Raw genomic sequence first — 17,120 nt, forward strand, 5'->3', positions numbered from 1 at the left:
AAGAGTGCATGATCGCGCATAACGCGAGGCCATCGTTCCAGGACGAGCTAAAGTTGGTTATGTCAATGTTTCGATAGCCGACAGTCTTGTTCTGACACCACTTAAGCAAGGCGTTGCGTTTGGAGCCACCGTTCTTGACGAGCGCGTTCAGCGGATCCTTCCGGTCGCCTGTAAAATTACAGTTTAAATCAGTTTTTAATCACTTAGGAAAGTGAAAACTTTTAAATATTGTTCAGTGTATTGTCTTGTCTATGTATTGTTATGTTGTTTGATCTGAATGCTATAAAATAATGAATGTATCGTTTTTTTTTATTATTAAAAGTTAAAAATATAATAAAATCATACTTATATCGCCATAGCTGTTTCGTCGAACATAGTCCATTGTTTTGTGTGACAGTATTGAAGCGGTAACGTGATCGTCGGTTTGTTGTTTGAATAATTTCCTATGGTTGTTATTACTATAATTACTATTATTATTATTGCTACTCTCGACATTACTGCTGCTATTTGCGATGAGATTTTGAGATTTAATCAGCAATACTGTATCTATAATTGAACAAAGGAAAAAAAAAAAATCAGAAAAGGAAACAAACATATAATAAACATAAATACACAAAAGCATTGGGTTCAGTTACAAGACATCATCTACATATAAAAACGCAATACATTAGAAACGTGAATGTTACTCACATGTAAATTCGGTATAAACCGAGCATTACCCAATTCATTCTAACTGCACAATCTTCCCAAAAACTAAAATAAGAGCTTGCATGCATAACAATAAATAGTGCTGATAGTAGGACACCGTTTCATCACTGGTTGTGTCTTTTGTAATGGATAATGGAGGAAAAATCGTGTCATTAGATCTATTTTGTGATTGTAATTATTTCCAACACAGTCAATTTGAACAAAGTATTAATTGGTTGTAGCATTTAACTTTTAGTAACATCAAATAGCCAAAACAAAACAGAGAGAGAGAAAAAAAAAAACAAAATCAGAAAAAAACACTGTGTTTTTTTTTCAAGCAATACATAGCTAGAATCTGGAAGGCCCTTAAAGAATAAGGCTTTCTAGGCCCCATAGAAAAAAATATAATTTAACCCAAAAATGATGAACTTCTCGTCACAGTGTCCTGATGTCGGGCTCGGACTGTCACAGTCCCGGCGAAATATGTTGGCTGACATATCGGGCGGTCAGTCAAAAAAAAATCAGCTAGAAGTCGCCTGACAAAAAACTTTTGCTAGAAAGAGATAGGAAATCTGATGCGAACACACGTCCAGCTGCCATGTAAACATACGTTGAAGGTGTTAGTAAATTTCTGACTAGAAAGCCTTATTGGGTCTTAAAATTAGGCTTAAATTTGTGATATTATTGTTCACAACGACAAAGCCTTTTTTTTAGTAAAATTACCCTTTGTACGACCACAACTGCCGTTCTACGCATTATTGTCCCATGTCAGTTTTTGACGATTTTGACTTTATGCCATTTTTAAGTTTAGTCTGATGTGTACTTTAAGAAAAACACATAAAATCTGATACTTTGTTCGGAAACTCATCATAAACAACACCAAGTCTGTTTGTCCCATCGTTGAACTTTTACGCATAAATGCATGGCTTTTTACCTAAGGTACTCGCGATTGAGTGTGTAGTAGTGCGGTTGTCAAAATCGCTATCTCTGACTCTCTCACTCCACTGACACTGACATTGTTTATGTTTTGGTTTTCCTGGCACGGTCCATTGTTCTTTTGTTATTGTTTTGGTTTTAGTGGCACAGAGTCATGCACTCACACTAATGTAAAGCAAGATGACGAGTACCTTTGATATACAGCCTTGGCATAAATGTACCACCAAGTATTGGTTTTATCCCTTATCCCCGAATCCCTTATTCCCGAATCATTTCCCCGAAAATTCCACATCCCCGAAAATCATTTCCCGAAAGTGCCACTTCCCCGAAAATCATTTTCCGGAAAATTCCACATCCCCGAAAATCATTTTCCCGAAAATTTCACATCCCCGAAAATCATTTTCCCGAAGATTCCATATCCCCGAATGTCATTTACCTGAATGGCCATTTTACCGAACTGCCGTTTTCCCGAATTTACATTTACCCGAATGGTTACTTCACCAAAAAATCAATTTTTCCGAATGATGACCTAGATATAAACTAAATTGTTATTAAAGGATTTTTTTTTAATAAAAGTATGACGTTAATATTAAATTCTCCTACGTGTTTTGTAAGATTAAAAACAAATAACCGTATAAGGCCATTAATAAACCACGCGGACACTTCAAGAGTGCGGGTATTGAGATCATCCACGTTCCATAAAAAAAGATTTTTTTGTAGCGGCCATTTTCAGCAAAGGACAATTTTCCAAAACGGTATCTACGTGGTAAGGATAGAACAGCAACGATAGCTTCATGCGACGACTCGATGCGCAGGATTCAGTTTGTTCTAGATTTTGTTTAACTGAACTAATTTGTCTATATCAATTTTGGCTGGATGAAGGCTTTGAACAATTATTTTTTATTTTTTTACGTCCAATTCGAGTTCTGCGACCAACACTTTTAATCAAATCTAAATAGTTGATTATTGAATTACAAAAAGCATTTTTTGAATATTTCATCACCGCCATTTTAGATTTAAAATTACTAAATCACTTTAAAGTAGTTTAGGGGCTACACTTAAGCTCGACAGCTGATTTTGGTTGCCAAGGTCCCGAGTAACAATTACAAATTTTTGCGGTAGTCGGGCCTGAACGTGTGTCAAACACGTTCTGACCTGAAATCCCTTTGGCCAGTTGTCGCACTTACATCAATTTGAATATTCAAAATTCAAGTGAAGCTCGGAATTTTTTGAACGTTCAATAGAGTAATCTACGTTCGTTTGTATTGCGTGTACGAACACAAAAATTAAGTGAGGTTAAATTTTGTCAGCCAGCATAATCAAATGGTGCACTAGTGAGCGTACGCGAAACGTCATAAAGCTCTATTGTGGACATGATACTTTATTGATCGCTACTTCCCCGAATCCGGTCAGGCGGATATGGCCGTTGCCCAGAACCCGCCTGACCGGGTTCGCGGAAGTGGCGTTCGGGGAAATGGCCGTTCGGGATTATGGTCATTCGGGAAAATGATTTTCAGGGAAGTGGAAAATTAGGGGAAGTGGCCATTCGGGAAAATGGTTTTTAGGGGAAGTCGCCATTCGGGGATGTAGCCGTGTTCGGGGAAATGGATCGTTCGGGGAAATGATTTTCGGGTAAATGACATTTCGGGAAAGTGTCTTTTCGGAGATGTGGCATTCGGGGAAATGTCTCTTCGGGAATGTGGGTTTCGGGGAAATGTCATAGATTCATAAACTGCTAACTGGGGTGATAAGGGACACATAGGGCGAATAGGAACCCACGGGACAATTATGCGTAGAAACACAAAAATCGGTCGAAAAATTTCAATCGCGTTTTTCTCAGTTGCACTTTTTTGAACATGGGACAATTATGCGTAGAACGGCAGACAATGAATTTAAAATTAATTTGTAAATCAATTAAAAAAATAACTACCCGTCCCATCATGAAAGAATAGGTTCAAGGGGACCATTGTTGATCCATTAAAAAATGTTGTCTGTAAATTTATTTTTTATGCACTAATATGAAAAAAAGTTATAAGAAATAGTTTTTAATCGTGTTTTTTCACCGTTGTACATTAAAATTGACATAGTGCTTTAGGACTAAATTGGGTCCTACAATGAAGCTTAAATTTGTGATATCATTGTTCACATAGATAAAGCTTATTTTTCTGAGCACAAGGACCCTTTGTACGACCGCAAAGGAATTAAAATGGATTTTTGAATCAATTTTGAAAAATTATAGTCGCGGCCCTTCTTGACAGAAAATGTCCTACTTGACAGCTTGTTTCAAGACCATAGTAAAAAAAAGCAATCCACTTTAACGACCCCGGGTCTTATTGCAAGTTTCTGCTCATTTCTAGGCGTCCGAAGGTTATGTGTGGTGAGTCACCCAAAACCTCTTTCATGCAAATGGACCGACGTTTTACTTCCCATCCGATAGAAGGAGGAAAGGCAATCATAGCAACTTAGCCGCTAACGAGCCCCCGACCATAGGTTTATATGATGGTTTGTTGTTGCAAGTTTCTGCTCATTTCATACGGCGTCATAACATGAAAGGACGTTGTTTGCGACAGTTTGTGGTTTGAGTACAAAAGCTTGTTCAATCCAAATGGACTTTAACGACGTTTCTCACTCTCTAGGCGTCCAGGTTATGTGTGATGAGTCACCCAAAACCTCTTTTACGCAAATGGACCGACGTTTTACTTCCCCATCCGATAGAAGACCAGGAGGATAAGGCGGGAATCGAACGCGCGCCCCATAGCTGCATAGGGATCGGCAGCCGAAGCCGCTAACCACCGCGCCACGAGGCCCTCAAGGGGACCAAGGAAGGTTCTTACGCCAAAAGTTACAACTTTGGTCACTCTGGAACCGATTCCGGAAAATCTGCAGATTGTATGGGAAAAGTTACATAAAATCAAATATTGATCACAGGAGGCTGAATAAACGAACAAGCTATACGTCAACACGAAGTTTGTCGGGTTAGGCTTGTTATTTATATAAACTTACTAAACAAAGTTATCAGAAGTTCAACGTATTCACAAACAGGACTAAAGGTACTTGTATTTGACACAGAAACAACATTTCATAAAGGAATTCACTTAAATCGATCAAATTTTGTACTTTGTAAAGGGTACGGACCCAGAAGGTCCCGGTGGCATTTTTCGAGACGAGATTTGTCTGATCACGCCTTCCGTCGGATGGGGAAGTAAATGTTGGCCCGGTCTAACCTAGAGGTGTTAGGTCTTTAGCTCAGTCCAGGTGTAGGAGTCGTCTCCCTGGGTCCTGCCTCGGTGGAGTCGCTGGTAGGCAGTTGGACTCACAATCCAAAGGAGCAATTCTCTACGAAATCGGTCTTTTTTTTAGAATTTTAATTTTTGTATTTTTTAATCCGACTGAAACTTTTTTGGTGCCTTCGGTATGCCCAAAGAAGCCATTTTGCATCATTAGTTTGTCCATATATTTTTCCATACAAATTTGGCAGCTGTCCATACAAAAAAGATGTATGAACATTCAAAAATCTGTATCTTTTGAAGGAATTTTTTGATCAATTTGGTATCTTCGGCAAAGTTGTAGGTATGGGTACGGACTACACTGGAAAAAAATGATACACGGTAAAAAAAATTGGTGATTTTTTTATTTAACTTTTTAACACTAAAACTTGATTTGCAAAAAAAACACTATTTTTATATGTTTTAGAGGAAATAAAATGACAACTTTTTAGAAATTTCCAGGTTGTGCAAAAAATCATTGACCGAGTTATGATTTTTTTTAATAAATACTGATTTTTAAAAAAAAATCGAAATATTGGTCGCAAATTTTTTTAACTTAATTTTTCGATGTAAAATCAAATTTACAATCAAAAAGTACTTTAGTGAAATTTTCATAAAGTGCACCGTTTTCAAGTTAAATCCATATTTGGGTGACTTTTTTGAAAATAGTCGCAGTTTTTCATTTTTTTTAAATTAGTGCACATGTTTGCACACTTTTGGAAAAAATATTTTGAATAGCCGAGAAAATTCTCTATATTTTGCTTCTTCGGACTTTGTTGATACGACCTTTAGTTGCTGAGATATTGCAATGCAAAGGTTTAAAAACAGGAAAATTAATGGAAAATAATGTTTTCTAAGTCTCACCCAAACAACCCACCATTTTTCAATGTCGATATCTCAGCAAGTAATGGTCCGATTTTCAATGTTAATATATGAAACATTTGCGAAAATTTCCGATTTTCACGAATTTTTTAAATTTTCGAATCAAGACTAACATTTTAAAATGGCCAAACATTCAATATTACGCCCTTTTAAAATGTTAGTCTTGGTTTGAATTTTTTTTAAATATTGTTTTCGAAAAGATCGGAAAATTTCACACATGTTTCATATATTAACATTGAAAATCGGACCATTAGTTGCTGAGATATCGACATTAAAAAATGGTGGGCTGTTTGAGTGAGACTTAGAAAACATTAATTTTCCTGTTTTTAAACCTTTGCATTGCAATATCTCAGCAACTAAGGGTCGTATCAACAAAGTCCGAAAAAGCAAAATATAGAGAATTTTCTCAGATTTTCAAAAAAAAAATTTCCAAAAGTGTGCAAACATGTGCACTAATTTAAAAAAAATGAAAAACTTCGACTATTTTCGAAAAAGTTACCTTAATATGGAGTTAGCTTAAAAACGGTGCACTTTATGAAAATTTCACTAAAGTACTTTTTGATTGCAAATTTGATTTTACATCGAAAAATGAATTTGAAAATTTTTTGCGATCAATATTTCGATTTTTAAAAAAATCAGTATTGATTCAAAAATTCATAACTCGCTCAAAGATTTTTTGCACAACTTGGAAACTTCTGAAAAGTTGGCATTTTATGTCCTCTAAAACATATAAAAAAAAATAATGTTTTTTTGCAAATCAAGTTTTAGTGCTAAAAAGTTGAACAAAAAATTACCAATTTGTTTTACCGTGTATCATTTTTTCCAGTGTAGTCCGTATCCATACCTACAACTTTGCCGAAGACACCAAATCGATCAAAAAATTCCTTCAAAAGATACAGATTTTTTTATTTTCATAGATCATTTTTGTATGGACAGCTGCCAAATTTGTATGGAAAATTATATGGACAAACTAACGATGCAAAATGACTTCTTTTGGCATACCGAAAGCATCAAAAAAGTTCCAGTCGGATTAAAAAATACAAAAAAAAAAACGATTTACCGAAATCCTTGAGCTCAAAGGTCGTCACTTCGAATCCCGGGGTGGATGGAAGCTTAGGTGTAAAAAGAGGTTTGCAATTGGCTCAACAATCAAGCCTTCGGACGCCTAGTTTTGAGTAGGAATCTTGCATTTAAGAACGAGTAGACAATGCTGTAGAGCGAATAATTTGATTTTAATTTTTGGACAATTATTTGACCTCTTTTTAAACTTTTTTTAACGGCCAAATATTTGACTCAATGTACAGTATGTAAAAAAAGTATTTACACCCCTTGGGCACTATGCACATATTGTGATGAAACATGTAAAAAATTTAAAGTTTGACAGGAACCTAGTACTACGTTTTGTTCAGAAACTTATGCCAAACATTTTGCTACAAAAAGCTCATGAAAAGATGATTTCTATAAAAAGTTATATAACAAATACTATTACGAAAATAAAAAAGGTGCAAAAAAAGTTTGTACACCTTTCGAAAAATTAACATAAATAATGTTATTTGTTGACAAATCACCATAAATCCAGTCTCCCAACTCCAAATAGGCATCCTTGACTGATTTAAAAACTAATTTGGATTGAATATTAAGTTTACTAACTACTTTGTATAATAGTTTATATAACTCTGGAAATTCTATATAAAACTTATCTAAACTTAATTTTGCAAACTTTTAATTCAACTAAGTGTCAATATATTACCATAGAATTGCTAAATAAACATTTTGGAGTGGGTATAACACCGTTTTGGGGGTATTTGTATCGATAGAATAGATTTTTCGTTGGAATTTCGTACCAACCCGGAATTACGTCGTCGGAAAATCCGCCGGCATCTGAACCGGTCCACAATTCACAAGTCAACCTATGTGGCATCAAAAAGGGCATAAAATTTCCGATCTTTTGATACCCATACATCCAGGTTTTCTATAAAACCCACGTTTTTAAATATCTAAGCAAAAACATTGTTATGGTTTCGTTTGAGCAACCTGCCAAAAATGTATGGAATTTCGTAATTTTTGTTCTCGTGGATCAAACTTACTTTTTGCCCAGGTATTTAAAAACGTAGGTTTTAAAGAAAACCTAGATGTATGGGTATCAAAAGATCGGAAATTTTATGCCCTTTCCGATTCCACATAGGTTGACTTGTGAATTGTGGACCGGTTCAGATGCCGGCGGATTTTCCGACGACGTAATTCCGGGTTGGTACGAAATTCCAACGAAAAATCTATTCTATCGATACAAATACCCCCAAAACGGTGTTATACCCACTCCAAAATGTTTATTTAGCAATTCTATGGTAATATATTTACATTTAGTCTAATCTAATCTAATCTAACACAAACGCAGCCAGTCCGATGAAAGCATGCTGGAAAGTCTTGTGATTAGATTACGACCCAAGCACTTTTCTTGTCATTATTAATAATTGCAGTACATCCGAGAACACCCGAAAATGTATTGCAAAAATTAAAGCGGCCAGCCCTACTACGTTGTGTTTACCGCAGAGAGGATTCTGAGAACGGATCACATTTCACAGAATCTACAGGGGAGGAAGGATGCGTTGACATACCGTACCAAACGCTCCTGTTTACAGTTTCATTTGTGTTTTGTATGATGTGTTTAGTGTAAAATATAGTGTGGTTATATAATCAAATAAATATAATAATGCAATATAATGATCATTTAATAAAATCCCTTCACCTATATATAATAACCACGCACCCCAGCACACAAACAGCGGCACAAAAGAAATGAAAATGAGCATGCAAAAACAAGACAACGCGTCCCCGTGGTCACCGCACTAATGATGCCATTATTTAATTATAATAACCACGCACCCAAGCACACAAACAGCGAAACAATAGAAATGAAAATTAGCATGCAAAAATAAGACAACGCGTCCCCGTGTTCAGCGCACTAATCCTATGGTAATATATTGACATTTAGTTGAATTAAAAGTTTGCAAAATTAAGTTTAGATAAGTTTTATATAGAATTTCCAGAGTTATATAAACTTTTATACTAAGTAGTTAGTAAACTTAATATTCAATCCAAATTATTTTTTTAATCAGTCAAGGATGCCTATTTGGAGTTGGGAGACTGGATTTATGGTGATTTGTCAACAAAGGTGTACAAACTTTTTTTGCGCCTTTTTTATTTTCGTAATAGTATTTGTTATATAACTTTTTATAGAAATAATCTTTTCATGAGCTTTTTGTAGCAAAATGTTTGGCATGAGTTTCTGAACAAAACGTAGTACTAGGTTCCTGTCAAACTTTACATTTTTACATGTTTCATCACAAAATGTGCTTTTTACATACTGTATGCATGCTGACGTTTGTATTCAGTGAGGATCACCACTCAGTGTGCCCAAATTAACGCAATTTAACATATTGTGCAATTTGTATTTTAATTCTCACATGTTTGTCAGGGTTGCCAGGATTTTCAATGATTTTTTTTTTTCATTCCAGATACAAATAAAGAAAGTAAACACACACACACACACACGGCTTTTTCAAAATAAGGTTTACAAACAGAGGTATGAAAACAGATTTGGGAAAGATAAACAGCTAAGAAAATCTGTGTTATGTATTTTGATTACTTTGTTCTATTTTTGGTTAGTATACTACACTAGTTACTACTTGTTACATCAAATACTGCATTTGTTACAAATCTCAAACTTTCACTATTTACGATAAATGTAGCTCCGTTTCTCACCTGTTGCACTGTTTTGGAATTGCTGCTTATGTTGTTGCCGGTGGTGGGTTGCTGCTGCTCTCGTAACGGGCTCTTTGCGGACATCGATGATATTAGTGGTGTGTGGAGCTAGACAAAGGAAATCTTTGTGTCAAGATATCGAAAATGTACTTCATTTTGTAAACCCACCACATTTGCTCGTTCGTTGCCATTGGGAACAGTTTCGGCTTTGGATGAACTGTTGGAAGGTACACTAGAATTGACGGCTGTCTCCGATGGAATGCTGTTGATGCTCGAGCTGGAGCTGCATCGCGAGTCGGCGGAAATTTTAGCCTGAAAAACAGAAAGAAGATTGCTTGAATTTTTCTTGAGTGATGGTCACATGCATGTGTGCAACGAACCTGTTTGGCGGAATTTTCAATGCTCTCGATAAGACTCTTCACAGACAGTCTGGAATCTTGCCGCTGGATGGCCGATTTCTGCTGCCGCCGCACGGCCATCTCCTGCTGCACGGTGTTGAAGATCGACTGATGGGACTCGGTGGATGCAACTACTATTTAAAATAAAATGTTTTTAAATATTGAGAACGGTTTCTTATAAACGGGATTCAAACGGAAGACATAACCACGAAGCAATTATTAAATACACAAGAAGCAGACAGCAGACGTTAGCATATTACATGCATGAAACTAGACTTACACCTCGTTTTAGTATTGTTAGCCCCTTTGATTGCATCTGCTGGATCATTAGATTTGTTAAAGATAAAACTGGTTCGCCTCAGTTGCTCTAGCTTTGCGTCATCATAGGTGTTTACACCATCTGCATACTTTGGTGTTTGCGTTTCGCGTTCTTTCAACGTGTTGTTTGGTTTTTCGTCAGCAAGAACAAATTCATTTTTGGTTTTATCGATCACGTATACTAATGTTTTAGCCTGTGATTTCTTGCTGTTAACTTCGTCCTTTTCTATATTGCTATTAGAACGAGGCAACGGTTGAGGCTTTTGTTTGCAACAATGTCCTTTGGTTTCTCTTTGCTCGTGAATTCTACATTTGCGTAGATTGATTCTGGCTCATCTTCCCGGCAAAACAGGCTCATCAAGCTGTTGCTGCTAGATCGATTGCAGCGATTTTTCTTAAACTTGGACAAATTCGTTATCTTTGTCATGCCATCAATGTCGGGAAAATCAAATCGTCCGAACTTTTGGAGTAAAACAACGAATCCAAGTTTGACTTTCGTTGATCGCGCGTTGTTCGAAGATCCTGAATGCTTTTTGACGCAAACAGTGGCACGGGACGAACCAGCGTGAAGCCATGTTCTGCTAGATTTTCGTTACTTCTAGTCACGGCTATCGGTCTGAACATTGGTTCGGGCGAATAGCTTCCCGTAGAATCAGTTGGTTCGTCACATATCAAGGAAGAATCTGGTGCCACCGGTGTTTCAGTACGATCAATGATTGCTCTTGAACGCAGCTGTGCGTTTATTTCTTCAATCTCGTAAGAGCATCGATTTGCTTCAAATGACACAGAGTCAACTTCTTCTGCTTGATCTTCTTCCATAAAGCGCACCGACATTTTTGGCGGTTTAGATGCTGGGAGAGGTGGTAGATATTCAGCATGTTCAGCTGCAGGTTTTGCTTCATGTTTGATAGACCCATGTGATTTTCTGAATTTGTCTTCATTGACAGCGGAAGACATTGCTGGTGCCGACAGCGAGAACGCATTCATTTGATGACGCAAAATGTTGACCTGATTTGAAAATTCGTCCACGCTACGATCGTACTCGTCCAGATTATCGATCGAATCTGATAGACCTTGCTTTAGGTCTCGCAGATTTTCATAACTGAGCAAAACAGGATATCTTTCTGCATCCACAACACCTACATCAAGAGCTGAGAAAAATCGTGCACAAAAAAATACGAGTATAAAACCATAAAACTAATTAATAACATCTCATACATGCAAAAGATAAGACATACGTCAATATAAATGAAAAATAAAAAAAAAAGTTAAATCTTACTGTACTACTGTTCTACACATAGTCGTCCCTAAACACTGGCAGAAAACTAATCAAAGCATAATTATTTTGTATGGTAAAAATATAAACACTACTAATTTTATCGTAATCAGCATAGTTTTGATAATATGTATTTCGAACTAAATGGCCAATAGATTGTACCATCTCTATTTGTCTGAACGAATGTATAAGATTATTATAACTGCTATCATAAAGTGGAAATTGCCAGAAACTAACTAATGGGACACTTATGTAAAACGGCAGTATACTGCACCTGATTGCATAAATGTCCCATATGCATTTTCATCACTTTTGATTTATTGATGCAGTTTGGTTCAAAATCGGGTGCTCTTTCAAAAAAGCCTGAAACATCCAGTACTTTGTTCAAGTAATCTGGAGGAAATCCAGTTTTTTCGCGAAAACTAAACACGTAGCCTTATGTGTGGGACGAACTTGTCTTGCGTTTTTCTTAGTTTGGAGTTTTTGCATATGGAACATGGTTAAAAAGTTAATCATAGTCATCGGAATGTCAATACTGGCAGTACAAAATTAAACAAAAGTTTTCTAACCAAACATATAAGTGTTATCTACACTTTTGCTCACTAAATACTACAAGAATACATGCCATTATAAACCCAAAACATTCTACTGCGTTCCATATTGACTGTATAGCGAAATTCACATGTAGGTACTTACATTTATTGAGCTTCTCAATTTGCTGCTCCATCGCCCGGATACGCTCACGCAGCGCCTTGTTGTCCAGCGCAAGCTGCTCGCGGGCGTTGTGAGCCTCGGTTTTAAAATCGTTCGCCACGCGTACCGTCATCAGCAGATCGGACTGGAATCGTTCCCATTCGTCACACTCTTGTTGTCTTAAGCTAATCTCTTGGTTTAGTTCGTCAGTCTTTACTGCAAGCAGTCGTTCTGTTTCACCCAGGTGTCGCTGGGTCTCAGATAAAAGAGCTTCTAGTTGGGCTTTGTCCTCCGTCAGGCATTTGTTTTGAACCTAATCAGAAAGTTAAGGCAATGTTGCAGTTCTACCGCCATCTGTAGGATTGATTGATTTACTCACCTGTAATTCACTTACGCTTTCCTGAAGCTGCTGACAATCACTGGCGATTTTGGATTTTTCCTGCTTGATCGTTTCATGTTTGTACTCCAGTTCGGAAATGACACATTTGGCATTATTTCGTACAACCTTGCACTCCTCGCTCATGCGCGCCAGCTGATCCTTCAGCTTCTGAATTTCACACTGGCTGATTGAGATTTGTTCCTGCAGCGATGCCACTTGGATCTCTAAGCCATCCTTTTCCTTCCGGGCCACATCCAGTAGCTCACCCAAGTCGGACTTGTCCCCGAGAGCGCGATCCTGTTCGAGTTCTTCGATTTTCGCTCGGGCATTTTCCAGCAACGTGGTCAAACGACTGATTTCGATTTGCTTTACTGAGCCATCCTCCTTCGATTGGAGCAGCTGCGTGTCAATATCAGTTCTTTCTGCATTCGTTGCATCGATCGTCGATTCGAGGACACCAATTCTCTCAACCAGTCTTAGCTTCTCATTGGTGGTGTCTTCTAAGGCAACTTTTAGCTCGTTCAGTTCGGAATTTAACTCCTCCTGCTTTAACATAAGGCTTTCTCTCTCTTCTTGAGCATTCTTCAGTAACTCCACTAGCTTTTGCTCTCGTTCCGTGGAAACTCCGTCCTGCTGGTTTGGCTCGCGGAGCAGCAACTTTTGCAGCGTTCCGATCTGGGTACGGGAATCTTCCAACTTTTCAGTTTGCCTGCAAAGAGACTGGAATATGACGTCCTTCTCCTCGGCCAGACGCTCGTTGTCGCTTTGAAGCTCGATAATCTGTGATTGTAAGTCGGCAAGTTCTTGCAACGTGGCCTGCAGCTCTTCGTTTGTGGAATAGTGGGTTTCTTCCATCTGAGATGAAAAAGTGGGTAATTTATACATTCTGGATGAATAATTTTATTTCAGTGGAAAGTTTACTTTGAGTTCAACGAATCATGTCAGCGGTAAACTTTACAGAGTAAGCCTAGCTATTAAATACACCGAGAAAAAATCTCGCTTTATATCGAAGAGGTTCACATTATCCGCAAATGAGTTGCGTTAACTTTAGTCTACTTTTTCTCTACTGTTTGGATTGCTGTGATATTTTGGAATTAAGCTAAGCATGAAGTGTGAATATATTTTATTGTTACACCAAATAAATTAAAAAAATTATCGTAAGACTTATGACTACTCAGCTTACCTAGCTTTTACTTATATTTTAACGTAAAACACATAAATTCTATACCGTTTGATCTCAAAAGAAACACCCAGCTTTTTTTTCATCGCACATTTACGCGGTTGTCGGGCGGCGGTGCACGGCACCACCGGGACGTGATGATACCCAAACTTATCAGTAGCAGCGTCAGGGACGATAGCCCGAGTATGATTCCGGTCGTCACGTCGTGCAGGGGCGTTCCCGGAAACGGATGCAGCGTCATCAGCACGAGCTGCGCGCAGCAATTCAGCAGCGAAAACACTGTCACTAAGATGTATCCTGATTAATAGAGATTGGGCACTATTGGTAACGGATTTTTTTTTTGCTTTGGTGTGTGAGTACAGAAAAGACTAGAGTGAACATAGGTCTACAACTAACCTGTAGAGACAATGCAGGCTCTCTAAGTATGGGAACAAATAAAGCATAAATGGACAAAAAACTTGCTGTCAGGACCGGATTGATTGCAGGCAAGAAATGATAATTTTCACGATATATTTTGAAGAATCAATTTAACATATCAGAAAAATAAGATAAATTCTACTTTTGCTGGATCTGGAATTTTTCAAAAGGTATCCACGTGGTTTGTGGGTGGCACCAAAGAGTAAATTTAATATTCACAAACCGTTGAAAAAATAACAAACATATTAACAATAAAGAGAATACATTCCATGAAAATCAGATTTAAACTTTGAAAATATAGAAAACTAACCGGACTGTTTCTTGGCTAGGTTTGTAACAGTTGTATATTAATCAATTAGGCTTTATGCACTCTAATCCTTTCTTTGGCAGCACCTAATAAAAATAATTACCGGAGATGTAGTTGCGATTCGGCAGCCACTCGCAGCGTCGAGATTTGAAGCCCAAAATGCCGAGCGCGATCGCGGCGAATCCCGCGAAAATTGCCAAATCCAGGTAGTACTCTCGGCCAATCTTGGACGTAAAGTACAAGCTCAACCCCGAGTTCATGAAACCGCAAAGGATCAGCATCAGCGAGACCGCTCCGATGGTGGCCGAAGCGTGAGTAATTTTGTGGAAACTTGCATTCTGCCACGACTTGTTCATTTCCGACGAGGCTGTCGTAGTCTCTCCATAAATGCCGCCGGTACCATTAACGCCATTCAGCCGAGGCATTATAACAGCTGTCGTCCTTACGAAGTTGTTGTCCGCAATTGTTCCATTCCCATTGTACAAAAGCTGAGCTTGCGTTTGAGCCAGCTGAGCGCGTGCCACCGGTTCTGGGGCATAAGTTGCCTGTGGTGACTGTTGTTGTATTTGATGCTCGTATTGTAACTTTTGGGGTCTAAATTCGTTGCGTTTTGGTGTACTGGAAACAATTTTCGAACTTGCTTCCAATCTGTGGGGTGAATTCTTTGGTGTTGAATCTTGTCGTTTGGGTGTACTTAGCAGCTCGTGCAACATTTGCGTTGCCAACGGATTTCTTTTGGGTGAAGCAGTATACGACTTTTGTGGGGTTAGATTAAGTTGTGATTTGGTGAGATAATCCTTTGAGGTGGTGGTGGCGGTAGCCTTCGTGGTTCCTCGTCTGTATCCTCGTTTAGACATGATTCTTCGTCTTCCGCTGGAATTACTGCATACCGATGAGCTCTTCCATTGTGCATCTGAATGATTTCGTGGTTTGGATCAACCAACTCTTCATCGTCTTCAGTGGGGACAACCTCGTATCTTTGGTTACTTTTTTGATCGTACAAAATGAATGATTTACTTCCAAAATCTGATGAAAATGCGTTCTTCAATCGGTTCTGCGGAACTGTTTGCAAAGGCGGTGACGATAGCGGAGGTAAGCTACAAAATTGATCCGACAAATTGGCCGGTTCAGCGCTCAACTCTGCGATGCTTGAGCAGCGGTCCAAATTATCCTGGCTTCTAATGACTCTGTTAGTAGCTGCACTTATATTGCCTGGCACAATAGCATATCTTCCTTTTTCAGTTGTAGGAATTTCTTCCACCGGAACAAGCGCGTAACGCCCACTCGTCTTTTGGCCTCCACCTACCGATGTATCCAACGCCGAAGCCACTGATCCGTAACGGGAACCGGAAATAGACACATTTGACGCATACTGGTCGGCTGATTTAGGTCCTGCAATGGGTTTCGGGCCAGGTCTCGGTGGCAAAATCGTCTTATCCGATCTATCTGCCCCATGACAAGCAAAACTATTCTGTCGAACCAGTGTAGAACTAATGCGGTTGTAGGACCGAGTTAGCTGTGTTCTTTGAATCTTCGCCGGTGAATTGTACGCACTTCTGGAACCATTCTGCACTATTTTTCCAGCCGGCAACTCACTTTGATGACAAAATGCCGGATTCGTATAATTATGTCTGGACATTTTTGCTCACTACTTCAACTAGTTCACTAATAAGATCATTGACACAAACAGAACATAGATCAAAACTATCAGTAACATCCACAATCCTTGTTCTTCCCGTAACGACTTGAACTCGACGACCACCTAGCTGCATCTGCGCAATGGTTCGACACACAGAAATCGGTTCCCCCTCGACACATTTGCGCGCAAACATCAACCGTCCTTTTTTCGTGTTGTTATATTGACAAGGGGGAAAAGTCCGTTAAAATTCGTCGCTTATGTATCTATGTACCACACTTTTATAGCGCGCACGTATAATTACTGCTGCATAAGGAGAAACACATTGCGCACAGGCTTAGCACGAGTCAAAAAGGTAGCGAAGGAGAGGTAGAAGAAGGAGCGCAAACAAAGTGGAATCGAACATGATAAACATAAGGAGAAACATCTGGCCAGAAGTGAATGAAAGCTAAGATGTGGTGTAGCGATTCGTCATCAACAAAATCAAGCCGAATTGTGGAAGGTCTTGCAAAGTTATCTATGCGGCCACAAATGCATTTACTACCCGCAGAGTATGTTGGTACATAATGAAATGAGTGATCCCGAATCGGAAGAAAAAGCATATTCTTGAAGGGGCACGCGACACGGCGGAACGGACATCCTGGGCTCGAGTACATAGAGGATTTGTCGCCACCTATGAATAAATAGCGTAAACCTACGATTTTTTAAAAAAATGTGTTTTTCCTTCATAATCAACATTATTATAAAACTTATGCCAGATTTGGATGAGAAAAATCATTTCCAACAATTTGGTGTACAACTTTCAAATATTTGTTTAATTTTTCAATGAGAAAACTGTAAATTTAGAAAAAGATAGTAATTTTGATTATTTGGCAAGAAAGTCTCGACGGTAACATTTCAAAAAGCATCATGTACATTTTGACACTTTCTGGGTTATTGCATATTCTGAAAGTACTCCTAAAAAGCTATCTCACCACCAAAAA

At 38.3% G+C, this 17,120-nt stretch overlaps 2 protein-coding genes across 2 annotated transcripts in view; both read right to left on the reverse strand.

The window, feature by feature from the left end:
- LOC6034054 (cytospin-A) overlaps positions 1–17,120 on the reverse strand; it is a gene marked incomplete at its 5' end in the record, with an annotated part of 39,399 nt that continues 22,279 nt past the window's right edge. Inside the window, 9 exon segments of the mRNA XM_038263766.1 lie at positions 1–168; positions 9,534–9,641; positions 9,702–9,845; positions 9,914–10,065; positions 10,212–10,541; positions 10,544–10,693; positions 10,696–11,400; positions 12,222–12,531; positions 12,598–13,452. Of these exon segments, the coding sequence (XP_038119694.1) occupies positions 148–168; positions 9,534–9,641; positions 9,702–9,845; positions 9,914–10,065; positions 10,212–10,541; positions 10,544–10,693; positions 10,696–11,400; positions 12,222–12,531; positions 12,598–13,452 (2,775 nt within the window).
- Positions 13,704–16,871, reverse strand: LOC6034053. The gene is given in 3 exon segments (XM_038263767.1): positions 13,704–14,074; positions 14,605–15,303; positions 15,306–16,871. Coding segments are annotated over 3 exon segments (1,749 nt in total). The 5' UTR covers positions 16,141–16,871; the 3' UTR covers positions 13,704–13,859.

This window comes from Culex quinquefasciatus, chromosome 3, assembly GCF_015732765.1.
Source record: "Culex quinquefasciatus strain JHB chromosome 3, VPISU_Cqui_1.0_pri_paternal, whole genome shotgun sequence".
Classification (NCBI taxonomy): domain Eukaryota; kingdom Metazoa; phylum Arthropoda; class Insecta; order Diptera; family Culicidae; genus Culex; species Culex quinquefasciatus.